General features: G+C 51.9%; 9 protein-coding genes across 9 annotated transcripts; 4 read left to right on the plus strand and 5 right to left on the minus strand.

The window, feature by feature from the left end:
• Window positions 1-1,720: 1,720 nt before the first annotated feature.
• COCCADRAFT_84244 (uncharacterized protein) lies at window positions 1,721-2,870 on the plus strand (the record flags this gene model as incomplete). Its single annotated transcript, XM_007709558.1, has 2 exons — window positions 1,721-2,133; window positions 2,324-2,870. The coding sequence occupies 2 exons, from the start codon at window positions 1,721-1,723 to the stop codon at window positions 2,868-2,870; spliced, it is 960 nt and encodes a 319-aa protein (XP_007707748.1).
• A 1,669-nt stretch (window positions 2,871-4,539) lies between these two features.
• Window positions 4,540-5,790, plus strand: COCCADRAFT_84131 (uncharacterized protein; the record flags this gene model as incomplete). The annotated part of the gene is made up of 3 exons (XM_007709559.1): window positions 4,540-4,892; window positions 4,944-5,029; window positions 5,081-5,790. 3 exons carry the CDS (start codon window positions 4,540-4,542, stop codon window positions 5,788-5,790), a joined length of 1,149 nt encoding a protein of 382 aa, XP_007707749.1.
• A 1,535-nt stretch (window positions 5,791-7,325) lies between these two features.
• Window positions 7,326-7,554, minus strand: COCCADRAFT_84121 (uncharacterized protein; the record flags this gene model as incomplete). Its single annotated transcript, XM_007709560.1, has 2 exons — window positions 7,326-7,415; window positions 7,474-7,554. Coding segments are annotated over 2 exons (171 nt in total), but the record flags the coding sequence as incomplete, so codon positions are not given.
• A 391-nt stretch (window positions 7,555-7,945) lies between these two features.
• On the plus strand, window positions 7,946-10,486 carry COCCADRAFT_84088 (uncharacterized protein; the record flags this gene model as incomplete). Its single annotated transcript, XM_007709561.1, has 7 exons — window positions 7,946-8,022; window positions 8,079-8,099; window positions 8,161-8,292; window positions 8,346-8,983; window positions 9,033-9,601; window positions 9,649-9,825; window positions 9,875-10,486. The coding sequence occupies 7 exons, from the start codon at window positions 7,946-7,948 to the stop codon at window positions 10,484-10,486; spliced, it is 2,226 nt and encodes a 741-aa protein (XP_007707751.1).
• A 1,817-nt stretch (window positions 10,487-12,303) lies between these two features.
• Window positions 12,304-13,762, minus strand: COCCADRAFT_84150 (uncharacterized protein; the record flags this gene model as incomplete). Its single annotated transcript, XM_007709562.1, has 3 exons — window positions 12,304-12,617; window positions 12,671-13,266; window positions 13,326-13,762. The coding sequence occupies 3 exons, from the start codon at window positions 13,760-13,762 to the stop codon at window positions 12,304-12,306; spliced, it is 1,347 nt and encodes a 448-aa protein (XP_007707752.1).
• Window positions 13,763-17,252: 3,490 nt separating this feature from the next.
• COCCADRAFT_84128 (uncharacterized protein) lies at window positions 17,253-19,142 on the minus strand (the record flags this gene model as incomplete). Its single annotated transcript, XM_007709563.1, has 2 exons — window positions 17,253-18,236; window positions 18,282-19,142. 2 exons carry the CDS (start codon window positions 19,140-19,142, stop codon window positions 17,253-17,255), a joined length of 1,845 nt encoding a protein of 614 aa, XP_007707753.1.
• Window positions 19,143-20,677: 1,535 nt separating this feature from the next.
• On the plus strand, window positions 20,678-21,927 carry COCCADRAFT_1216 (uncharacterized protein; the record flags this gene model as incomplete). Its single annotated transcript, XM_007709488.1, has 3 exons — window positions 20,678-20,906; window positions 21,110-21,434; window positions 21,549-21,927. The coding sequence occupies 3 exons, from the start codon at window positions 20,678-20,680 to the stop codon at window positions 21,925-21,927; spliced, it is 933 nt and encodes a 310-aa protein (XP_007707678.1).
• A 327-nt stretch (window positions 21,928-22,254) lies between these two features.
• Window positions 22,255-23,917, minus strand: COCCADRAFT_1217 (uncharacterized protein; the record flags this gene model as incomplete). Its single annotated transcript, XM_007709489.1, has 5 exons — window positions 22,255-22,388; window positions 22,437-23,073; window positions 23,143-23,394; window positions 23,463-23,515; window positions 23,572-23,917. The coding sequence occupies 5 exons, from the start codon at window positions 23,915-23,917 to the stop codon at window positions 22,255-22,257; spliced, it is 1,422 nt and encodes a 473-aa protein (XP_007707679.1).
• Window positions 23,918-24,675: 758 nt separating this feature from the next.
• On the minus strand, window positions 24,676-25,092 carry COCCADRAFT_84314 (uncharacterized protein; the record flags this gene model as incomplete). The annotated part of the gene is made up of 1 exon (XM_007709564.1): window positions 24,676-25,092. The coding sequence occupies one exon, from the start codon at window positions 25,090-25,092 to the stop codon at window positions 24,676-24,678; it is 417 nt and encodes a 138-aa protein (XP_007707754.1).
• Window positions 25,093-25,892: the final 800 nt, after the last annotated feature.

Consider the following 25,892-nt stretch of genomic DNA (forward strand, 5'->3'; position numbering starts at 1 on the left):
TCCTTGGGCACCAACAACCATGCTCCTCATGCTGCAAACAAGTGCATTGCCAATGCGTTTCGGCCGTCCAGAGCGCAACACAATGCAAAATATAGTCTTCACAGTCTTAATATTCGCACTGCATCCCCATTTGAGCTTCCGGCGGAGCCCAAGCCTAGCCCCGTCGTCGCCTCAGCCAGGACCGTCTCACCTAATCCGTCCAGAACCTGTCATCCCTTGGCGAGTGGGATACTCCGTATCCAAGCATGCCCATCGTAGTCTCAGCGAATCATACTCCTGGTGTAGATCTCATCTTGCGCTCGAGGTAAGCTATAGATGGCAGTTTCATGTTACGGACATCGGCCTTGGTGAACAGCACAAGCCGGCGTACACCGACGCAGACGCATCAAGCCAAACATGCATATTCGAATCCATATTGGGCCGTTGCAATAATCTCCGTGGCGATCAATCTGGCGGGGGGTGCCCAGCATTCCGCGCTTTCCCGGCTTTCCCACCATCTCCCCGCCAAACGTCCGTGGGTCTGATTCGTCAGAGCTTCTATTAACCCCCCTCTCCCTTGATATCAACACAACCGCTGCTGCTGCACCCCAATGAGTATACATCGTGCATTCAGCCTTTGTTCATTGCCAACCATAAGGGAATTGGCCCGCGCGTGAGACTCGTCGTCTCATCACTACGTACGCGACAAACATCGCTCTCGGTTTCGTAAAGTCTCAACTTGTTGCGCGTCACGCCAAAGCACTAATCACTGGGTCCCCCTCAAGTAAACACCATGTTACCATTGCTACGGGTTTTTTTCCCTATAGTTACTACTCTCCCTTTGACTTGGCTTGTTGCTAGAGGATAATCATTACTCTCCCTTGGCTACCTCTCTTCTCCGCAATCTGACGGGGCTCCGCGGGGCACTGCGCTCTATCATGTATTGGCGGAGTTTCGTCCGACATGGAAAAAGGTACCAGGAACTTAATCGGTCTCTTGTCGTCACACATCACAATAGTCATCTGTAGTACCGAACTTCAGGGGGACGCCCGTCTGGTATTGCCTCCAACACCTCCAACTTCCCATGTGCGTTCAAAGTATGTGCGTAGCTAAGAACATGGCTTAGCCCCCCAAGCCGTGCTACCAAACAGGCAATCTTGTGCGTCGGCCAACCTCCGATATCAGGTACGCTGCACGTCAAGGCCAGCTAATAGCTTCTAGCGCATCTTAGTGCATATCCCGTAGGTCAAGTGTAGCTGAGCAGACCCTCGCAACGCATGGAAAAAAGCAAACAATCCGATCGACTTTGGTGCAGGTCCAGATGGGCAATTATCTCAAATACTATGAATGGATCCTGTGCCTGTTAGCTACTCCTCGTGCCTTCTAGACCCCACTCTCCTCCCAGGTGTATTACTGATCGGACCAGCCATCATCGCTGGGTCCTTATCGATACCAGCTATACGTCATGACACCTGCCAGTGGTAACAAATGTAGAGTGCCGGAGATCCATTGAAAGCCACAACCATACCTCAGGTTTAGGGTGTTTGACTGCATTCTGTGGGCAACTAGCGGGAAGATGGGGGAGGGGGAGGGTCAGCAGGAGTCGGCAGCGCGCCCTACGTGTATTCTTGATGAGTCACCCCAACCAGAGCAGGTGCATATCACAAATGTTTTCCAGAGCACATCGGATTGCTTCCATCACATCTGCCACACAGTGCCTACGTCGCCACCTCCTTGCATAATGGCAACAAGCGCTGAGCTCGACTTTGTCACCTTAGACGTCTTCACCTCCAAGCCATACCAAGGCAACCCGCTAGCCATTGTGCGCATACCTAGCAGCCGCACACTAACTCAGGAACAGAAGCAGGCCATTGCACGAGAATTCAACCTTTCCGAAACAACTTTCCTGCATGAGAATGCGGAGGGTGAAGCCAATCTAGCATGGACCGTGGACATCTTCATGACATCGCGGGAACTACCGTTCGCAGGACACCCCACAGTGGGTACGGCGTGTTACGTCCTAGGACGAACTGCTCAGGCTCAGGGCCTGGACCATGGCGTCATCGAGGCTGCCTTCAGCTTGAAATCTGGACCGGTACGGCTACAATACGACGTGGCCAAGAAGACGGCCAAGGCTTCGATACCTCACGATGTGTACGTTGTTGATTCCCTTATTTACGTTTGTTGTCAGGTCTGTGTTTGCGAATTTGGAATTTCGGTTTATTCAATCCGATCCGAGTGGTGGCGATGCTGTCTTGAATCTTCGTTCAATGCTGTGCTCTGTCTGTCTTTTTAGTTGACAAATGCAAACTCGAGTGCGCTCCATGCAGGCTGACCAGTACAGACACGTTCATGAAAAGAGATATACCAACGAGATGCTCTTCAAAGTACAGCCTCAGTTGGAAGAAGCTCATAGCCAGGGCAAGATCAAAGTAAAGAATGACTTCCCCATAGTTTCCATTGTCAAAGGCATGACGTTTGTTCTGGTTGAGCTGGAGAGCGTCGAGGCCTTGGCCGTGGTGTCGTTGGCTGGCCAATCCCTTGCGATCAATGGCCTGGATGAAGGTTGGGATGAGACCTTTGTTGGCATGTATTTTTTTGTTCGAGTGGCAAACAAGGACCAAGGAGTGACGGCACTGAGGACGCGGATGATCGAGGGTCCGTTGGAAGATCCAGCTACTGGAAGTGCTGCCAGTGATCTGGCAGCCTATCTCTCACTGACCGAAGGTGGAGCCAACAAGACGTTCCAGTACGAGATCGTGCAAGGCGTAGAGATGGGGAGGCGTAGCGAGATTCTCATCGATGTCGACATGAATGAAAACGGGTCTATTTCGGAGGTCCGTCTCGAAGGTGGCGCGGTTCAGGTTATGAAGGGGCAAGTGGTTGTCTGAAATCGCAAAGGTAGCGTCTTCTAGATCATGGTAGAGCATTCGACAATTCCAAGGCATGGATATTCGCAGTTCCGAAGAATAACGCGTGGCTAGAGTCTAAGACAACAAGCGCAGTCGAAATTATTCAGCAAGGGATCGCGCCAGCCTTCCACCTTTTCCCCCCCAGCCAACGTCACCAGCCTGCTTCAGAGTAGTCCAACTTGAGTTGTTTTTGTGCAAGTCCGTTACAGATGTAGATCTATCGTGCCTGAAAACCCACCTTGCCTCAGGCCCGCCGAGGGACCCATTGAAGCCGATCCGCATGGGGTAATTTACGTTGATTCAGTAATCTTCCCCAAGGTACACACCAAACGCATTGTGCGGGTTCAACGCAACGCGTGTCAGCTTTTCGTTTCCGAAGAGGGCACGTTTTGCCAATGCGGGAGCAACGGGTACCTGTTCCCTTGGAAAAGTCTTGGGTCGAGCCTCAGAAAGATACAACCAAGACTTTGTGTATACGCGAGCACGGAGGATTTCAAGAAACAAGACTTACGCTGATACGGGTGCAGCGAGGGTTGCATCCACTGCGGAGCCTGCAAGTTGTTGGTGGGCGATGCAAGAGCAGGAAGGGTGGGTTAGCGCCTTGGATAATACCTGCTGATAACAGGGCAGAGATATTGCACACGGGCTTTACTTTCGCCGCCATTGTCGAGTGCTGGTGTGTGCATGTGTGCAAAGTGCGACTCAGGTCACACTTGAGCGCTGCGGAGTGCCTGTTTTCGGCCTTGGGGCCTTCCGCCTGTCACCTGTGGCGACCGTTGTTGACAGATGACGACAATGTCAACTAGCCTTGTCAATAATGCACGAATCACACATCACACACCACAGTGTGGTAGTGAGGCTCGACGAGGAGGAGGCATGGGTCACATATTCGTGGCGGAGGGGCTACAACTAATTTCCGCAAGGCTAGTTACGACGCTGGTGAAAGCTATAGGGATCTATTACACATTCCTGCGGCGCACTCGGTTACCGTTGAATACGCAGTCAAAGCATTATATGGGGTATACTACAATATGCTTGAAAACGAGGAGGATCGGCAAAAGTGCCTGGCGCCATGCAGCGTCAAGCCCAATGAGGCAGGGCCGTAGCCGGATGCGGCTAGCGGGAACAACCTTCGCGGCACTCTGTGCTTTACATGGCCAACCTCTAACACCATCCGTTTCTCGCGTCTCCTCCTCAATGCCTGGCGCATTCCTGTATCGGCGTGGCTGCCACAACAGCCTCAGTCAATTGCGCCCCGTGCGTGAGCCCATGTTTGCCGGAGTATGTGGGTGTGAGACATGTCTGCCTTCATCGCGGGTTTCATGCCCAAGGAACGAGGAGCCGCCTTGCCAGGTTGTTTTTGCTGTCCTTAGCCTATGGACATCGCCAAGCACTTAAGGGACCTTTTCCTCGACAAGTATTTGACTTCTTGCCATCATCAGTCGCTTGTTTTTTCTCACAATCCGGTTCTGCAGTTGAGGGTTACATTCCTTTCTCTTCCTCTTAATTATTTTCTATCAGATTACGTTGAACGTATCTGTCTCTTCTTCTCTGCTCCCTATTGTAATCCACCGCCAGTCGGATCGCCATTCCTTATAACCCTTTTTTATCTTCTTCCTCACTCCAGATCTCACTTCAAGACTTCAACATGCGGTTCTCGACTCTCGTCCCCCTTCTCCTCGCGGCAGGTGTCGCCAATGCCCAGTTTGGTGGACAGCGTGGTGGACAGGGCGGTGGCCAGAACAATGGACAAAACAACGGCCAGAACAATGGACAAAACAACGGCCAGAACAACGGACAAAACAACGGCCAGAACAATGGACAAAACAACGGCCAGAATAACGGACAGAACAATGGTCAGAACAACGGCCAGAATAACAACGGCGGCAACAACGGTGGCAACAACAACGCACTCTGCCTCAACGCGGACAATGTTCAGGATGCCAGTAAATCCAACGGACTTGGAGGTCAAGCGGAGGCCGGACAGGCTCCTTCCAACACGTAAGTTTTCATACCCACAATTCCCTGTGTCTATAGTACTAACATCACCAGCGATGATGCCAACTTTATCAACTTCTGTCAAGGCAAGACCAAGACCAACGGTCTTCAGGTCCGTGAGGGTTCTTGTAACGGCATTGGTTAGTGTGCTCTATTCCCCATGTCTGCATCATTTTCTAACCATTACACAGTCTATGGAGATATCCCTTCTGTCGATAACATGATCTCAACTGTCTTTACCAACCCCAAGAATGGCGACACTATTCAGGCCAACCAGGCAATCACATTCTCCGTCAAGACCAACAATCTGGTAGCTGGCTCGTTTACGAACCCTGACAACACCTATTACGCTGCTCCCCAGACTCTGCAGGGCGGAAATATTGTTGGCCACACGCACATCACTGTCCAGGACCTGAATAACGACATCAACACTGCGAACCCTCCTGATCCAAAGGTGTTTGCTTTCTTCAAGGGTGTCAACACCGCTGCCAACGGCCAGGGTGAACTCACCGCCGACCTTGCTGATGGTCTTCCTGATGGCGTCTACCGTGCCTGCACTCTTACCTCATCCAGCAACCATGCGCCTGTTATCATGCCCGTTGCTCAGCGTGGTGGCCAGGATGACTGTGTAAGGTTCACCGTCGGCGGCAATGGCGGCAACAACAACGGTCAGAACAACGGTGGCAACAACAACGGCCAGAACAATGGACAGAACAACGGACAGAACAACGGACAAAACAACGGCCAGAACAACGGTCAGAACAACGGTCAGAACGGCGGCCAGGGTCAAGGAGGACAGGGCGGTCAGGGAGGCCAAGGTGGTCAGGGCGGTCAAGGTGGCTTCGGTGGACGTCGTGGCCGCGGTCGTGGCCGCTTCTCCCGCCGCCACTACATCGCATAAACGGCTCCATCCATACCCACACGCCAGGCGGATTTGACGAGAGTGTAGAAGTAACGCATGATTAGGGGAGGTTGGTAACAACACAGTGAGGCTTGGAGTCTAAGGGCGGTTATACGCCGCTATAATGGATGGCTTTTTTATTCTTGAAATCCCACAACAGGAACCAAATTTTTTATCCATTGGTTAAGTTTTAAAACAATCACACAGAAACAGCATACATACACACATATGGGAATGATGGTTTGAGGGGGGGGTTAGGGAGCAAAGGGTAGGGTGCAAAGGAAGAGGAAGAGATAGAGAGAGGGAATGTCAATGCTCTACGGAGATTGAAGCAAAAGCGCTTCATTGGACTGGTTCTAAAGGTTGCGCGAGCGAGCGAGAGAGAAGTCTTTTTTCTTTGTTTTATTCTTCTTTGTTTCTTCATCCTGTTTCCCTTTGCGCCCTATGTAGCTCTTTTTGTATCCCTCCCCCTTCAAATATCCCACTGCCCTATGCGAATTGATGAAATGTAGAATCATACCACTTTATTTTTTCCTTCCTTCCTTCCCTTCGCCACTTTCCTATAGTGACAACAATAACGTTACGTCAAGTCTGTCAAAGAACGGGGGGGGGGGCAGACTTTTCTGACAGAATTGACACACACATACACACAACAACAATAGCCCTAGCTTTACTATTGTTAGGGTTCCAGTTACTACTAGTCAAAAAACCTCCCGTTTTTCCTCGGCGCATAAATTTCCACCTTAGCACACTATTCATAAATCCGACCGAAACGTAGTATGCGTCGCACTATGACGAACGCAGACATGACAAAACCTGGATGGCGATCAGGCACGAAGGTGTTGCAGCATATGTATCGCGACAACCTCCTACACTTTACCCGGCATGGCTAATAGCATCGTTCGGGCTGAGGACGTTCCGATGCAGGGCAACCTCTGATTGCGTTATTTCTCTGGGTTTGGGGGGGGTTGAGATGATGATGATGATGAGAAAGGGAGGGATTGGGTTGGCAGGGTGTGTGTGTGTGTGTGTCTCGGGGTGAAACTGGGTTGGGTGTAGGTAGGCGCTGGGTTTTGGATGAACGACATAGCCGAGGGGGGGGGGGGCATATCGAGATTTGGCAACGTCCGAACTTTATGATTTTATCTTGCGCTTGTGATTTATAGCAATGAAGGATTGGGAATTTGTGATGTGCGAAGGGGCTTTTTTTGCTTTTGTTTTGGTAGGGTTTTGCGGGTGCTCTGATGAGGGTACTTACTAAACCTGTTTCTCACAAAGTGGTGGTTCTTTGCTGAGGCTATTGGACGAACATGACACATTGCTGTCCATGTGTGTTCTAGTATGCACATTTTGTGTATTGAGAAATGGAATAAAATCACGTCAGCCCATACGCATCTATTATGGACTTTGAGTTTGGGGAAGTGATAAATTCAAGTTCTTGGTGTGTTCAAAAGAACCAGACCGTCATCACATTCCATGGCAATAGAATCATTGTGCAACTTGGCGAACATGCCATTCGCACAATGCATTTTCTTTTACGAAGTAATCATCTTTGCAGAAGCCATGCGCTGAGCCATCAGACTAAATACAGCAACAGAAGAAATGAAAATGGCGAGGTTGTAGAACTGTAGTATCAATCAGCTCAACAGTTGAGGCCTATCGCGTGCCTGAGCAAGAACATACAGCCTTTCTGGAGTACGCGCTCTCTTCGGCTTCGCTACGCGCGTCGACAAAGAGCCGACGTAGATTTGGCAAATTAGAAGGCTATCAGTCTGCATCAGAACCATGACCTAGAGTAACTATTCCCCTTGTCAACTCACCATAATGATCCTCCTGTGATAGCGGAGTGACGGCGACGGCGAAAGCATCGAAGCGTTGGGCTAGATGCCATCCCAACGCACGGGCCTTATCATCAAGGTGGCAGTCGCGAAGCTCCACCAACATTGTCCCTTTAGCAATTCACTCCCCCGCGACGCCACTCGACTTTGAAAGACGACAATTTCCCGACTGCTGTGTCCAGAACGATCAGGGAATCTGAATCGCGACACCCGCCTCGAATCGACCGTCTACGAACATTCACATTTGAACGAACCGCAATCGGAGGGGTTTGGCTTATTAGGCTGAGCAATCGGCTGCTGCGTTTCTTACAACAAATATGGCTGTCAATAGGATAAGGGGCGCATTTGCGCCGCCGCGCAAGGGAGAGACATTCGAGTTGCGGGCAGGTCTGGTGTACGCTTTTACCCCAGGCACAAGTACAGCTGTTCACAACTGACGATTGCCTCTAGTTCCCAATATGCCTACGAACGGTGAGCGCCCGGTACCACGATGGATAATAAAAAGGCTAGCAAAGCACTAAGACTGTCGCAGAAAAGAGGCCATTCAAAAGACCATCATGTCAATGACGCTCGGCAAGGATGTGTCTGCGCTGTTTCCTGATGTACTGAAGAATATCGCAACCGCCGACTTGGACCAGAAGAAGCTGGTATATCTATACCTCATGTGCGTGCATCCAACGCTGGGGATACTACCAAGATACTGATTCTATACCTCAGGAACTATGCCAAATCACACCCCGACCTCTGTATTCTCGCCGTGAATACCTTTGTTCAAGACTCGGAAGACCCGAACCCCCTCATACGAGCGTTGGCGATACGGACAATGGGATGTATTCGCGTTGATAAGATGACGGACTACATGGAAGAGCCCTTGCGGAAAACGCTGAGAGACGAATCGCCATATGTACGAAAGACCGCAGCGCTGTGTGTGGCTAAGCTGTTCGATCTTGCTCCCGCCATGTGCATTGAGAATGGCTTCCTCGAGCAGCTCCAGGAACTAGTCGGAGACCCAAATCCCATGGTCGTCGCAAACTCGGTTACAGCCTTGGTAGAAATTCAGGAGACCGCCCCGGAAACCAAGGCTCTCGTCATCACCTCGTCACAACTCAAGAAGATGCTTCTGGCCTTGAACGAGTGCACAGAGTGGGGTCGTGTGACTTTGCTCACCACTCTGGCAGACTACAAGGCAGCGGATATCAAGGAGGCAGAGCACATTTGCGAAAGGGTTGTCCCGCAGTTCCAGCATGTAAATCCCAGTGTGGTGCTGGCAGCTGTCAAGGTCGTCTTCTTGCACATGAAGCATATCTCACCTGAGATGATGAAGTCGTACCAGAAGAAGATGGCACCGCCGCTAGGTGCGTATTGAACTTGAGAAATCATGTGATCGCTGCTGATATACTACAGTTACACTCGTGTCGTCTGCACCAGAAGTACAGTACGTTGCACTACGGAACATTGACCTCCTCCTTCAGAAGCAACCCGACATTCTCAGCAAGGAAATGCGTGTTTTCTTTTGCAAATACAACGACCCGCCATACTTGAAGATGCAAAAGCTTGAAATCATGGTGCGGATAGCAAACGATAAGAACGTGGATCAACTACTGGCCGAGTTGAAGGAGTACGCTATGGAGGTGGACATGGACTTTGTGCGACGAGCCGTCAAGGCCATTGGACAAGTTGCCATCAAGATCGAAAGCGCGAGCGAGAAGTGTGTCAACACACTGCTCGACCTTATCAACACCAAGGTCAACTATGTCGTCCAGGAGGCGATTGTTGTCATCAAGGACATATTCCGAAAGTACCCTGGATACGAGGGTATAATACCGACACTCTGCCAGTGCATAGACGAGCTGGATGAGCCGAATGCACGGGCTTCTCTCATCTGGATTGTTGGAGAGTATGCAGAGAAGATCAACAACGCTGGCGAGATTCTATCAAATTTCGTTGACACATTTGCTGAAGAGTTCACTCAGGTAAGTTTTGGTGATACGTCTGCGCGGGCAATGCTAACAGTGTCCAGACACAACTTCAGATCCTCACAGCTGTCGTCAAGCTGTTCTTGAAGAAGCCAGATCAAGCACAGGGCTTAGTCACAAAGGTCCTACAAGCCGCTACAGCAGACAATGACAACCCAGATATCCGGGACAGAGCTTATGTCTACTGGCGGCTGCTTTCCAGTGACCCACAGATAACAAAGGTATGCAATTTTTGAAATATGGCGTTTGGACAACTACTGACTTGATCAGGAAATTGTACTCTCAGACAAGCCTCCGATTACATCGACAATACGGTCACTGCCTCCCCAACTGCTGGAGAATCTGCTTGCAGAGCTGTCGACTTTGGCGTCAGTTTACCACAAGCCACCGGAGGCCTTCCTTGGACAGGGCAGGTTCGGCGCGGAGGCGATGCAACGAGCGGCAATCGAGGAGCAGCAAGAGGAAGCACGGGAGAATCCCATTGCCGCAGCTGCAGCTGCCGCCGCAGCTAGTGGACAAGCGCCCACTAACGTGGAGAATCTCCTGGACATTGATTTCGATGGTTCTGCACCTGCTTCGTTGCAAAAGCAGCCCACACACGGGGCGTCTGGATTGGAAGGCCTTGCCGGTACGCCTCAACGCGTATCATCACCCGTGGCAAATGCGCCTCCAGCACAATCAAATATGGATGACCTGCTAGGATTATTCGGCGATGGAGGTGGTGCACCCGCTGCTCCTGCGGGTCAAATGAGCAACAATGACATTATGAATGGATTTGCAAGCATGAGCATGGAGACGAATCAGCCGCCACCGCCAGCCCAGCAAATATCAGGTGCTGAGCAGGGTAAGAAGAGTAACCAGGATCTTCTCGACTTGTTCTAGCCTGGGTAGTGGTGTGGGTTGTACGTGTACTTGGGTTAGTGGGGGCAGGGAACAAAAAAAAAGAGTAGCCTCTTGGGAAGTGTGAGTGAGTATTCCATAGGCGGCTAGCGAACATGGTTCTTATCTGTGTATGACAAAGTGTATGCAATGCATGCATGCATGCGGTAGGTTAAGGGAATGATACTACGATGCTTGAGATAACAGGTAAAAAAAAAAGTAGTCGTGTGACCATCTCATAACCAAGCTTGCTATCATCAGCCAATTGCACTAGTCAAGCACGCAATTATACACAAGTCTTCCGCCGGGTTCCGCGTGGAGACTTGTCTTGTCTTGGCGAATGCAAGCACTTCCTCATACAAGAGAGAGGTGATGATTGGAAAGCAGACAGACCCCATCAATCAATCAATCCATTCAAGGCCGAGAAGAGCTGAGCGTTTTACTCGCTTCTAATCAACCAACCAACCGACTCCTATCTCAGCTTAAAGTGGACTAAGTAGTAGTACTATACACCCCCACATGAGCTGATTCTCCAAATCCAAATCTAAGCTCCTACTACTTTAAAGTTGATTTCAGCTCAATGGCTGCTTACATGCTGTTATGCTGATAGGAGCGAGCGTAACGATCTCCGCATCTCATCTGTGTAAGCTGCACCCCCCCTCCCCCCCAAAAAACAAGTCCTAAGATTCAGCTACGGAGGGGGGTTGGAAAGATATGAATAGTAGGTACTTGGACAACACACGTTCTTACTTGGTCGGTCATTATGTCAAGTTGTTCTCGTGTGCTTTGGGTTGTTACTACGACTAGTAAGTAAGTAGATGGAGTTAATCAGCCAGGCCACCTCACCTGAGTAAGCCATGGTGGGTTGGATATGTACATAAGTGTGGTAAAGTAAGTAGCAAAGCATGCTTGTTGAGAGGTCCAGCCCCCAAGGATGAATAACGTAAGCTAAGCACTTGTCCGCGAACAGGACAAGGTCACGCCGATCCCGTTTCACATGTCAGCATTATGGTGGGCAGACAACACACACAAGAGAGAGATGGAGACTTTGGTACCAAATTGTATTGGCTGTCATGTTTTGTGAATTGTTTGATTTCATTCAACCATGACTGATTTCCATTAAGCATTACGTTAGGGTGTGTGTGATGTGGTATGAACCGCGTCCGTGCAATTGCAGACGGGTAAAAAAGAAGAAGAAGAAGAAGAGGAAGAAAAAGGAAGAAACAAAAGGCCCGTGTTAAATTCATTCCACCAGGGCCCTGTGCTTGCTCCGGTACGTGTCGGAATCCATGCGTTGATTCAACCAATGCAATCCCAGCCGTTTCCCCCCCCTTTGACCCTTATCCCAACATCATCGTCAGAAAGAGAAGAAGAAAGACCTGCCCATGGACAGATATGCCATGCGTACCAAAGGGTAAGCGGCTGAGCGGCTGAGCGCTGAAGCGAACGTGTATAAAAATGGAACTTTTCTTGTATAGAAAAAGCTGCCAATAGGAAGCGATTGACTTGGGTATCAAAAGAAAAAAGTGGGGTTACAATAAAACCACGCTCTCTGGCGCTAGAAGAAATCCACTGCGAGAAAAATATCGAGTGGTTCTGAACAGGGATGCATGTCGTCATTCTACACTGTAGAGGACGCCCGTGTTTCTATACCATAATGCCCATGTTTATCCATGGAACGCTGAAATGCTGCGCAAAACAAAAAACTCCAGTCAAATGCATAGGTCGTAAAGGCCGTCACCTGGGGAGATTATTAGGTGATGTGCGAGTTTAGAGATGGGTGTAAGGTTATGAGGCGGAAGGTGTAGATGGGTGTGGCTCTAGTCTTTGCGGAGAGTGTGCTCGGTATCGGATCCGACTGTGTCTCCATCCCAGAGGCTCTGGTTGTCATCAGTAGGTGAACGAGCACCAATTGGGCTGCGACCGCCAGTAGAGTAGGATGACGATGAACCGGTAGCCCAATCGTCTGAATCAGAATTGGGTGGGAACTCCTCGTAGATGTCGAGCATGCTGTAGCCAGCACGGTCCATTGGGTCGCCAATCTCGACAAAGTCGTAGTCCCAGCGGAACTCCTTGTCGGCCTGAGGGCGGGGCAGGAAGTTTGCGCGGCCGAAGAAGTAGCAGATACCGGCGACTGGAGATATCGTTAGCAAGGATTGAGACGAAAATGAAGAGTTGAAAACTCACGAAGACTGCCGGCAACCAGGTCAACGGCATAGTGGTGGGAAAAGTACATGGTCGACCACCACAGCCACATGGTGTAGAAGACATAGACTGGGAACAGCTTGGGGAAGACGTGTCCCATGAACAGGGTCTCCAAAGTAGCCCATCCAGAGTGCAGAGAGGGGAAAGCGCCAAAGACCATGGGGGAGCCAAGGAAGGCGGAAGTGTAGATGTCGATGCCGGTAAGCTTGTCAATGGCCTTGAGACCTGCAGCGTCGCCGTGAATGCTGTAGTTGGCGGGAGCCAATCCGTAGGTGTTTTCGTACCATGGCGGGGAGCATGGGAAAACAATCTGGATGAGGACGGCAGTGATGTTCATGTATCCAAAAGCACGAGCCCAAATGGGAAGGGTTCCTGGGGGACCCCAGATGAACATGCATCCGCTAACAATGACGGGCGATACGTAGTGGACAACACCGTAAGGCAACCATGCAAGGATATCAAGGACGGTGTGCTTGTGGGCAGAGAGAATATTGCTCAGGTTTGAACCGTAGAGAATGTTCTCGAGAGCGGGGAGGACGCGGACCCAAATGGCAGGTCGGTAGTCTTCGGAGATGTATCTAGACATGGTAGTCAGCACACAGAGTCACCAAAGGTTGTAGTAGGCAGTAATACGTACTTGCAGCTCGAGAAGAGGAATAGCCAGGTAAGAGTAGGAAGCAATGGGAGCAAGAATTGGCGAGTAATGGGAAGACACAAGCCCGTCATGAGCAGCGTCGCAACAAACGTCTTGGCAAAGGGCCCTGGAGCCTCGCTGACGGAGAGGGAGAAGATGGCGACAATGGCGAGGAACAGATACTGGGCGTCGTATATGGACCACGAGTGGGTGCGCAGCGAACGCAGGGTGTCCGAGGGGGAGAAGGACGTCTCGAGCGAGGCGATGGACGAGGTGACGGACTGGCGACTGCGTATACGGGACTTTGTGGCTCTCCATTTCCTGCGGACGCGGTGGGGGATAAGACTGGGCAAGGCAGCGAGGCCCGGGACGGTGGTGCGCGAGAGCATGTCTGAAGCCGTGGTGTTTTCAAGAAATGCAAGGTAGCTCTTGTTGGTCATGGTGAATAGAGGGAGGGACTCGGTCGCCTGGGGGAACGGGCTGTGGCGCAATCGGGTTGGTAGAGCGACGGGAACACACGCGACCAGAGGCAGCAGTTCGGGCGAGGACGGCGGAGAAGAAGGAGGGAGAGAGGAAGAGGAAGGGGGCGTTTGGTTGGGGGCGAGCGTCGTCGAGCCTCTTGGGGGGAGATTTTCTTTTTTTGTGCAAGGGGACGACGAGCTTAATGGGAGGAAGTTTGGAGCAGGCAAGCTTGGAGGCAGGGCAGGGCGGAAGAGGGCGGGCTAGAGGATTAAGAGAGGCAGGTTAGGTAGGTTAGGCAGGCACCTGGTAGGGGAAGCTCCGGATGGCTGAGGCGTGCAGGGCGCCGGGGGGTCAAATTAGGTCCGCGACTTGAGCGGCTACGACGGAGCGGGCTAGGACGAGGGTGCACCCAATCTCGTTTCCAGCCCTGGCGCCCTGCCGCCTCTGCCTATTGCTTCCAAGATTCACGCTGCTGTCCTCGATTGCCATTATGCCTGCGTGATGCGTGTTGCCGGATTGCATGCCATGGCCGACCGTGGGTGCCATGGCTGCGTAGACGAGACGGTAGTGTCATTCTATGGTACTTACACAGCCCGGGGCAGAGTAAGTAATAATTACTAGGCGTACTTACTGGTACACCACAGCTTCACAGCAGGGCAGTGTACATACATGCGCATGCATGGCGCGCCTGAAGCAACCGATGCCCTTGCAGCATCATCAGCATCAGCATCGTCCATAGCCATCCTATCGGCCATGGAACTGTACGGGACCCGTCGCTGCAACGAGGAAAGAAAAAAAAATCGTCCGTTGGCTGGCGCCAGGATGATGCGGTAATGCGCTGGACGCTACTTTAGCTCGCCATGACATCAACACACCGCCGATGATGGCAGCATGGCATCGCATGGCATCGCGGCGGAGGCTCCATCCGCCATGACCATATCATATCAACATACTCGTTAGCAGTCCACCGCCGTGCAGGCGAGCCTCACCTTGTCGCTGTGACTTGGCAGCGTCATGTTTCGTCTGCCGCCAGGAGCATCCCAGCCTTGACGATAAACACAAAGCATGTTCCTCTCCTCCACCGCCCTCGACAGTAGGCAGCCCTCTTTGTCCGACACGCCTTTCTTGGGCCGCGACAATGTCACGCCTGAAACCGCTGACTCTCCATGCCGCCCCCTCCCCCTCCTCGCTCGCAAAAGGTCGCATTCTGATGTAGACCCTGGTTACCAATCACGCCTGCTATCCGCCGGCTCGCGCACCAAAAGGCGTCCGCTGACTGTATTGTCCGCCTCGTCGTCTGAATAAGCGCCTCGGCACATTGTAAGATCCGCACCCGCGCATCACTCGGCCTCCGACCTGCGACCTTCGCCTAGAGCAGAGTACCATTGTCTCGTCTATCTGCTTCCTCCCCCTCCTTCTTGATGCACTGTTGCGCCCTGGTGCAATGCAGGGCGTAATCTCTTTTTTTCTTCTTGCTCCATTGCCTCCCGCCCTACTTTTGATCCCTGCATGCATCGATGCCCTTTTCGCCCGTGGGAGAGCGGACTATCGGACCACAGTTAGTCCTTCGCACGACCCTCCGACTCACCATAGTTAGCCTCACATCCAGCTTAGCGCCCTTTACAAGCCCACTACACACGGCACTATGCCAAAGGGAAAAAACCAAATGCAGACAAAACAAAACAAACAGGACCCCCATATCGCGTTCGTCGCTAGCCGCCACCCGCCCAAAGAAAATGCCTCACAAATAAAAGAAGAAAAAAATTATCCTCCATGCCGAATCTCAGCGACCATCGCAATTTCCTCACGCCTCCTATTCCCACTCGAGTGATGCTGTTTTCCCTCTCTACACCGTTTGGCCCTCTAAACCCCCATCTACCCGCATTGAGAAAACAAGAAATGCCATCTGATTCGTGCGCATGACCACCAATTGACTCGAGACGGCCTTCTTGCATTTGCATACAGCACCACCCTATCCGCTGTCAAAAGCACAAACCTTAGTTTTTGCCCATCTCCCCTCTTCCATGCCCTCCCCATGCCCAACAAAATAAACGTGCAAACGCATCCACTTTCCATATCCCTAACTTTTTCCCCTCCCCACCGGCTCAACCGTTCCACCGTTGAACTGTCACACATCCGAAAATCCGCCTCCCCAGCCTAGCCCCAAGCCCCCCAGTCCACAGCATATTTCCACCTAGTGTTTCACAACCGCCAGGAACGAGGGTGTGCGTGTGTGGATAGACCCGAACCCACCAACAATCCAGGTACAGCGCGCAGGAAAAAAAAGAAGGAAAAGCCTATCAGGTCTGCCACCGTCGCAGTCAAAAAAACTCCACCGCGGCCCCCCAAATCCTTGCGCGCCCCCTCCCGTAACTCGTATCCCGTATTCACACAACCTGCAACCATCTGAAATACGATACTCCGTTCTAGACTTCACTCGCATCAACTACCCTGCTTCTCTCTCGCTACTGCACTACTCAACTTCCCAGTTCACAAATCACACCGAACATTTCGCTCTTTGCCAATCCCTCCCCCCCTCATCGTCCGTCTTGGCCCCTTCCCCCGTCGTTCCGCGCGAATTCCCACGGGCACGAGCCATTAAGAGATCCATGTTGCAAACACCCTTCCTGCGAGCGCGGGAGTCGGGTAGTTTAATCCAATCTTTTTCCTCCTTTGCCTTCGTTCCCGCTTGCTGCTGTTCGTGTATGGGCCGTATCGAGGTTTCCCTAGTAGAAATGTACACAGTACATGCCCTCGCTTCGTACCCGAGCTTACCATACAACGTTTTATTTCAATTATTTGGGGGGTCACTCGGATGAGGGCGCCGAGATTTGCTGATGATAATGATGATCGGCGTGTGTTTGGGGTATGAGTATGGGGTGATTTTTTTTTTTTAGCAAACTTGGTTCTTTTTTGCTTTCGGTCGGACTTTTGCAGGGTTTGCGGTGATAGATTGTGAGTATGGTATGTGCATACTTACATAACCTACTTTACGGACATGAAGTAGAAGTTCCGTGGAGACTAAGTACACTACAATAGTGTGGGTTGGAAAGAAAAAAAAGGGGGTGATGATGTGATGATGATCAGGAACCACCTACCACGCGACAAAACAAAAGTGCGGGTCCTGCCGGGATTTCGACACTACTGCAACTCTACACCTACTTACTACTTACTAGAGTACCGCTCATCACCATGGCAAATAGCGACACGAGCGCTTCTTGGCAAATGTCGTGGGCATGAACATCTCTCATTTCCCTTTCATGACTTTCTTTACCATGCATAAAAATGTTTGGGCCATCACAAATGGACACCGGTCTTGCAACAGGCTGTCCTAGACATATTTTTAAGAAACAAAACTAGCGTCTTATTCAAACAGACAAAACATCCCAAACAACCCCGTGCCAAAACAATGTCAAACACCACAAGGCTGAAGATATCATGCACTACAACACATCATCTATCTATCCCCTACCGCGTATCAATCAAATCCTCCAAAAACTCGTCCAGCTCAATAATCGTAAACTGCTCACCCCACTTGGCTCGGAATTGGCGTTTCCTATAACCACTGTTGATCTGCTGCCCCCAGCTGATCAACTCCACCCTCCACCCCCGCTTCAACGCTCGCTCCACGTGAGCTAGGAACCCGTCTGACATCTCTGCAACCGCCCCGTCCCCCGTCGCTAGCACCATGGTGCTCGGCCATTCGCAATCAATGATGCTCTGGCACATCTTTAAGTGAAGAATCTCATCCACTCCCTGCTCAACCCATTTCGGGGCTGCAGGTGTCTTGGGAGCCGGCGCGCTCGTTTCAGAGTCACTGCCGCTGCCAGACCGCATCTGCGTCGCCTTGTGCCACCCCATCTTCTTGACATCGTTGAAGAATTTCTTCTTCTCAGAGTCTTCCCGTACAATCAGCACTTGCTCTTGCATCACACTGTCGTACCCAACTGCCTTCGAAGTCTCCACTAGCTTCTCAATGTGAGGAAGCGGGTTGGCTTCGCGGTGTGAGCCGGCGAAAAATCGCTTGGCTACAGGTCGGCGCCGCTCCATCAGCAGCGCAAGACTATCAAACGATATGTCATACGCGTTATGGTGAAGCCCATGCAAGCGCAGCATATCCTTGAGTCCAATCATAATGTTCGAGGCATCGACGAATACATGCAAACCGTGCTCGCTTTGCTTCTCGTTCAGAAGCTGCATCGGCGCCACCAGCCACTTCTGGTCTTCCGGAAACTTCTCCATTAGCTTGTTGAACAGATGGAGATGACGATCCGTTTTCGATCGAATCACAAGAGGTGGTCGCCGTCCGCTGAACGAGCCGGCCCGTGGGGTCGGTGTCGTCGGAGCCTGGGCTACAACAGCGGGTTGTGAAGCAGACCTTGGTAGAGTGACTGGTCGAACAGTTCGTGGGACAAGTCCATGGCGCACTGGAGTAGCCACAAGAGATGGCCGCTGTGGTGGGAGGTCAATGTGTTGGTCTAGCACTGGAGTAGCCACAAGAGATGGCCGCTGTGGTGGGAGGTCAATGTGTTGGTCTAGCACTGGAGTGCTCGACGTTTCGTGTATGGCTAGATTAGGTACTGGCGTTTTACAGGGTGTAATGACCGGTGCCTTTTGTAATGGCTGAGGAGTCACTGGCTGTACTGCGTACGACTGCTTGAGTATACTAGGACGAAGCTTGGGTGTTTTGGGCTGCTTCGGTTGCTTCAGCTGAATGTCATGAGCACCTGTGGATTCTGGTGCGGTCGTAGGTCGGATTTTTGCACCAACATTGGATCGTGAACTCGTTCGGGAGGGCTTTTGCGGCTTTTCAGCAACATCGTTATCCTCCACCGAGTTATTGGTAAGCTTGTCTGATTGCTTGCCATTGGAGCCTTGTTGTTTTTGATGCTCCCTCTGCTCGCGTTCTTCAGCGAGCTGATCAAGTGTTTCTTGCATGATCCGCTGGCGGGTTTGCTCTTCCAGCAACTCCTTCTCAGCACGTCTGCGAGCCTTCTTGCGCTGCGTCTTAGTCAAGCCAGGGCTGCTTATTGGCTCAACAGTTGAATTCTCAACACACTCGACGGGCGCCTGAGCCGGCTTCAAGGTTGGAGACGGCAGCAAAGCATCATCTGAGTTGCTAAGCTCAGAGTCAGGGTCGAGGGGTGGAAGCGGTGCTACCAAACTGTCTGAGAAGCCTAGGCTCTCAAACAGCTTGGAGAAACTGCCCAAGCGTACCCCGCCATCTTCGCAGGCTGGTGTGAAGCTGCTCTGCGTTGTGGGCCGGAGCGCCGGAGAGCAGATATCTTCGGAAGCAGATTCAATCAGATCAATGACGGGGCTGAAGTCCCAACCGGTATCAAGAGATTGTGAAGGCATTGAGTATAGTTTCCTCGAGGGATAATAAAATAATCGTAATTCAGTGTGTTCGTCGAAGGTGAGTGGTGAATGCTAATGTGTGGCGGAATCTGGAAGGGTGTCAGATGAATACAAGGAATCTCAGGCGGCAAGCTCGGCGCCCTGAGAGCAGCGTTTCGATGATACAGCCTTGCTACACTAGGCACACTCAGCGCGTAGAGGCTGTATCACAAGGCGCAGCAGATGGCCAGACATACTGTGTAATTGGTCTCGAAACAAGGGTCTTAATCGCGCGCTCATGATCAACGGTGGCGACGTGTAGAGAAAGAGGTATTGCCAAGCTCAAACAGTAGCTATAAAGGCAATCCTGGGGAGATAAGTGTGTCAGTAAGAATAAAGAGCTACAGGAGCGTGAAGATAAAGGCCTGATGTTTGGGTGGCGGCGGGGTGAAGGTCATCGGGGGGGTGTCTCAGCCTCATGGTCCGAGCTCTAGCCTGCTCTAGTCTATTCGCTTGGGTCGATATGCCAACGCCACCGAGAATGACACACATCATGCATGCTGGAGATCGGAACGTCTTTGGCGCTTCACTCGCTTTTGTTTGTTACCTTACCTGGACCATTTACTGTGATTATTCGAAACATAGGGACGGCTCTGTGAGCTACGTAGGTACGGAAAGCCCAAGAGCGGTCTGACGTGCCCATCATCTGGCCTATCATCATTTGGCCTTTCTAGAAAGCGCAGCCGAAATTAACCAGTAATCATGTGCTGGCGTTGCTCTAGCACCGACAACTCGATCAACACTGACCGACTTAAGTTCAACCCCAACCACTGTACAAGAAACAGAAGACGCATCAAACCTCGTAGACAAGTCCTGGTTGCCAGGGTGCGCATCAACATGATAGGGCCGTCTTGGTACCAGTCTTATGGACAGGAAGATAGTTTTCTCCCGGTCAAATTCAAGCAAGAGTTTCTATATCGAGACGAGGTAAGTTTCACGACTTGTGTTATAACTTGTGCAAATGCATGGCAAACTCAAACAATCATTGGAGATAATATCTGACGTAATCTTAACAATTTCATGGATCATCTCGTGATGACAGATGTTCACAGCAAGCAAAATAAATGAACATGGCCCAAACAATTTCTCATTCTCACAAAAATATGCACAGGCAAAGCGATAGGATTTCATGTTCAGGAAGACAATATGACCCTAAACCCTGCAGACCATCACTCGTCTTAACCTTGGCAATAGCATAACCACAGACTCAATTTGATAGTCAATAATGCAAACGCAGGACCCACGCACTAACCATGCATTCTCCATTTCCAAGAGTCGAACATCGTATTTCCACCTTCACATCCATCTGAGCCTCGGCTGTCCTACTAGTAGATCTTCGAAATCCCTGCCCCTCCCCACCCCACTCCCCCAACCTCCAAAGACCCTGCATTACCCCCTCCTCTAGTACTAGACGTGCCCCAACCATTCCTACATAATTTTCGCCTCCCCCTTCCCTCCCACACACCAATAGGAACACACAAAAAAACAAGAGAATCATGTCCGCAGACTTCTGGGCCGGCTACATTTCCGGTGCAGCAGGCATCATCATCGGTAACCCACTGGACCTCATAAAGACGCGTCTGCAGGCAGGAAATGCACCAGCACCACATGTAGTAGAAGCTACACCGACGACAACAATAACAGCAGCAGCAGCGGTACAACCACAACTCCAAACCCTGCAAGGTTTCAAAGCGCAATTCGAAAATGCCGGAACACTAGTTAGAGGTGAGACCAATAACTTCAATATTTACTATTCTCCCATATCATGAATTCTTTATTGCTTTGAAACAAAAAAGTGGAGTAAGGGAAAGTGAGGAGAGAAACCCTTGATCCTATTTTTCTTTTTTTTTTTCAAAACTCTATTAATCCCTTCCTTGCTCGAACCAAAAAAGGGGAACAAACTAACAAGCACAACCACTCCAGTATAGGCGCCACAGCCCCTATCCTCACCTACGGCGCCCTCAACGGTCTCTTATTCGTAACCTACAACCGCACCTTAACCCTCCTACACGACACCCCAGCCTCCCCGCAAAGCCTCTCCAACGTCTTTCTCGCAGGCGTAACAGGCGGTCTCGCATCCTTCGTCGTCAGCGCCCCTACCGAGCTGATCAAGTGCAGAGCCCAGGTTTCTACGAGCCAGACAACGACGTCGTGGAGTGTGGCGAGGGATGTGTGGAGGGCTGAGGGGGTACGGGGGTTGTATTATGGAGGTGCGATTACGAGTGTGAGGGATGCGGTGGGTTATGGGCTTTAGTAAGTTTCCTCTTCTTTTTTTTTGTAAACCTAAATACGTGCAATTCTTTTGGCACGTTGGAAGAGGAACGAAAGGAAATATAAGTATGGGTGTGTACTAACTACAATTTCTAGCTTCTGGTCGTATGAAATGTCCAAACAGGCCTGGAGTTCGCCGGATGATTCGGATCAGGAAACGGCGATGAAGGTACTCATGTGTGGTGGGTTGGCGGGTGTCGTTAGCTGGACGTCCATTTTTCCCTTGGATATGATCAAGACGAGAGTACAGACCCAGGTACTACATCCACCGGCAACAGATGGAGAACGAAGTGGGCTCCTGCAACCGGAAACCCAGAAGAAGCGAATGAGCTCAATTGAAATTGCCAGGCAAGCATACCGGACAGAGGGCGCAGGCGTCTTCGTCCGTGGCCTGGGCATATGCAGTGTACGCGCTTTCATTGTCAATGCTGTACAATGGGCCGCGTATGAGTGGATGATGAAGTTGTTGCAATAGTCAAGATTTGCACGCCAAAACAGAAGAGTGAAGCAAAGGCATGTGCATAAGCCTTACGAAATTCCCATTCGATGCTATAGCTACATCTCAACAGCTAGCTTTTAGTGTAGACAAGGAAATTTTGTTCTCCTACAGTGTTTCCCCGATACCAGAACTGACTCGCAAGATATTCTCTCCAGATCCCATTCTGTGGAGAGATGCAAATGTGAGATAAAGGAAAAAAAATCATCCCTGATAAGGCGCTTGCTACCACAGCAAATAAAAAATGTGCGTGCATCATCATGTAGATGCTAGGTATCCCAGATGCATGGCGAATGAAAGAACGCATTACATAATCTGGTCTTGGGTCAAGCCGCCAGTGTGTTCGGTACCTTCCATAACATCGCCGTTGCCTACGTTGGTGTATTTGACGTAGGCAAGGCCGAGAGGCCTGCCACCATACTGGTAACCAGTGAATTTAGCTATAGATGTGTTAGTAAGTTGATATACAACAACTTTGAAGAACATACCGATAGACGTCTCTGCGTCAGCAGCCTTCTCGAACTCAACTACACCGGTTCCGCGAGAGCGACCGTTGGGCTCGTATTGAATCTCGGCACGCTCGACCTTTCCAATCGTGGTGAAGAGCTCGACAAGATCCTCGTTACTAGTCGACCATGGTAGGTTGCGAACGTAGATGATGTTGCTGGGTTCTCCGCCTGCAGTGGCAAAGTCTGTGAATGGGTTCGGGGCAGGAGGAGCAGCGTTGGGGTCGAAACCAGGGCCACCGGCACCACCACCGTATCCGCCATTGAAGCCACCGCGACCTCCGAAGCCTCCGTAACCACCACGACCTCCAAAGCCACCACGGCCCTGGAAGCCGCCGCCAAAGCCTCCGCGGCCTCCGAAGCCTCCGCGACCACCGAATCCACCAGGAGCGCCGGCAAAGCGGTCCTCGCGAACCTCGAGGTTTCGGCCCTGCCAGTCATAGCCGTTGAACTGGGTAATGGCATTCCGGGCATCCTCGGGTGTCTCGAATGCAACCACACCGGAACCCTTTGGGCGACCATCAGGTGCAATGTGAACGTCAGCGCGAAGGACTTGACCATTGTTGGCAGCCTGGCGGAAGAGGTCTTTCAGGTCCTGCCAGCCAACGTTGTAGGGAAGCTAGGCAACAAGGTTAGCAAAGACCACTAATGTAAATAACAATGGGGACAATGAAATGGGTGTACAAACGTTGGAGACATAGACCTGTCGTGCTCCGGTTGGACCTCCAGCAGCAGCGTTATTACCACCGAAGCCACCGTAGCCGCCGCCGCGACCCATTCCGCCGCCAAAGTCACCACGACCGCCGGGGGCACTGAATCGAGGCTCGGCCTCTCGGTCTTCGCGAACGTATACGAGGCGTCCCATGAGGTTCTGGTTGCTGAGCGTTGCAACAGCGTTCTGCGCCTGCTCCCGAGTTGCATATTCCACGATGCCACAGCCCTACACCCAAAGCAAAAGCCAGTCAACCTCCATCCTTCTCACGATCAAGACAAGCCATCATCCATTACCTTTGACATTCCGTTCGGTAGTAGCAAGACATCTGCAAAGAGGACCTCTCCAGCTATTTCCACATTAGCCCATCTCTTGACGCGACAACGCAACACATGCCATCCGTACCTTGGCGCATGAAGTCCTTTAGGTGATGCCACTTGACATCATACGAGAGATTGCCGACGTAGACGCGACGGTCTTGTTGCGAAGAGTCCCTAATGTTCTGCATCATCTCGCCCTTGTTCTCAGTGGGTCGCGATGAGCCGCCTCTGCTGGCACCGTACGACTGGTAGCTTCCCGCACCTTGAGCACCACTGTTGGGGGAGCGCGAGCGGCGTTCAGTGCGACGGTAGTCGTCTCGGCTGCGAGAGCGGCTGCGAGGTGAGTAGGAGCGTCGGGAGCGTCGCGGGGAGCGAGAACGGCGACGAGGGGAGCGGTCGCGCTGGTCATAATTGTCAGTTTCGTACGACATGATTGCGACGGTGCGTCGATCAATGCGTCGAAGCGGAGAGGTTTGAGCGGGTTGCGGGCGGGTGATGCGAGCTGGTGCAGGCTCGCAGGGTTGATGGGGTTGGAAGGAGAGGTTGCGCGAGCGGGCGAGCGTGCGTGAGCAGCTCGGAGCTTGGGCAACGACGAACGAAACGCGCGACGGCAGTTGCCGGCCAATCACGTGCTCTGGTCAACACCAGCGGACACCACGCACCATAGAGGTGAAGTGAGGAGTGAGAGGGAAAGGGGAAATGGACAAGCAGCTCGTCTGTCACGGCCGGCCTCGACGTGATGGCGGCTAGCAGGTCAGACAAGGGCAGGCCAGGAGCGGTGCGGTGCGGTGCGGTGCGGTGCGGTGCGGTGCAGTGCAGTGCAGTGCGGTTCACTTGCCGCCTGGCCACATGGTCGGCGGGCGACGATTGGCGACGGGCAAAAGAGAAGAGGTGGCTGTACTCACTCGGTCACTGGGACGATAGGTGTCTCCTGCGGAATCTAGCAGGCAGAAAAGTCAGCAGGAAGGCAGGGCTGGTTATGAGGAGAGGCAGAACCGTGATGGCGCTGGCGCGGAGGGCGGATGACGGATGGAGATGGCGACGTTAGGAGGGGGATCTGGGCGAAGTCGAGGGGCACTTACCCATCCTGTGTGGTATGAGAAGCAGCTGCCGGTGACACTTGCTTAAGGCCGGGCTCCCTGCCAGCTGAGACGGCCTGTAGGACCCAGTCGTGGCAGTGGTGCAGATATCACGCTGCAGAGAAATTGCCCTTCTTCCGCCCACGCCTCAGCGATGACGCCCGTATGGGTCCTCGACAGTGCAGCCCTCCCCACGGCACAGCCCCGCCTAGCCAATCACGCCGCCCACGCTCGATCCGAGAGCAGAGCAGAGTCCCAAGAGTGCGGTTGGTCAGCGGCTGCCGACGTGAACTGTGTCGAGCCTTGAGGACGCACCCACTTGCACCGGAGCGAGTCGACCTGCTGCCGCGACCCGACGACCAATTGTTCCGGCAGATCTGGGAGCCAGATGCGAATGCGGCCGAGATGAAGCGGCGCTGGAGGCACCTTGATGGATGAACTGGGAGAGATAGAGGGTGGGTCGTTCGGTCGGACGGTTGACTGCTCGCTCGCGCCTTTCCCCCACCATTACGGTAGACCGTGCGCATGCGGGAACGGTCCTTAGTCTGCGGCATTCCTTTTAGCATTGGTTTCCACCCACACCTCATGGATCGAGTACGTAGGCCTATGTACACAATGCTGTCGCCCAGCCCACACCTGCTCAACCAGCCAGCAGCCATTGACTTGCGGCTGCCCGAGCCCCAGAACACAACGCTGAACCATCACATCGTCACATTGCCATCATCAATTGGCCCATGGCGCCGAGGCTACGCTGTGCACCAAGACGAAGCCCCGTCACACCCGTGCTTTGTATGACCAGGACATTATTTCGATTGCCTTCCGTTAGCCTCGGTCTTTGTGGACACGTTAGCTGACCACGCATATCATTTCGTGGCTGCCTTCCGGCTCTCCCGATGGTTCACGTACCTAGATGTTCCGGGATCCGACGCCTGGTCACGTGCGCATGGTAGAACACACAAGACATTAGCCTGGCTCAAGCAGCTTGCGCACATTTATCTCATATTTACACCCAGGTGGAACTGCGAGATCCAAGCTCCTGGAGCTTCCCCATTACTGTTATTCTCAATCCATTACAGGTGAGAATGCATTGACTGTGGCATGAAACTTTCCGTTGATGACTTACCAAAAACCTAAAAATAAAAATAAAGATAGCGAGATTTGAATAATCTGCCTTCCAAACACTCAACAAACTGACACAGACACATTTCCAAAGGTGGCACTTAGAGTTCAGTGGGGACTGGGATTCGCTCAAATGGGGATACAGTTCGTTTGCTGAGTAACCATTGCAAAGGACACTCGACATTCGTAGCACCATTGTATCCTGTTA

Source organism: Bipolaris zeicola (genome assembly GCF_000523435.1).
Source record: "Bipolaris zeicola 26-R-13 unplaced genomic scaffold scaffold_9, whole genome shotgun sequence".
NCBI classification, from domain to species: Eukaryota; Fungi; Ascomycota; class Dothideomycetes; order Pleosporales; family Pleosporaceae; genus Bipolaris; species Bipolaris zeicola.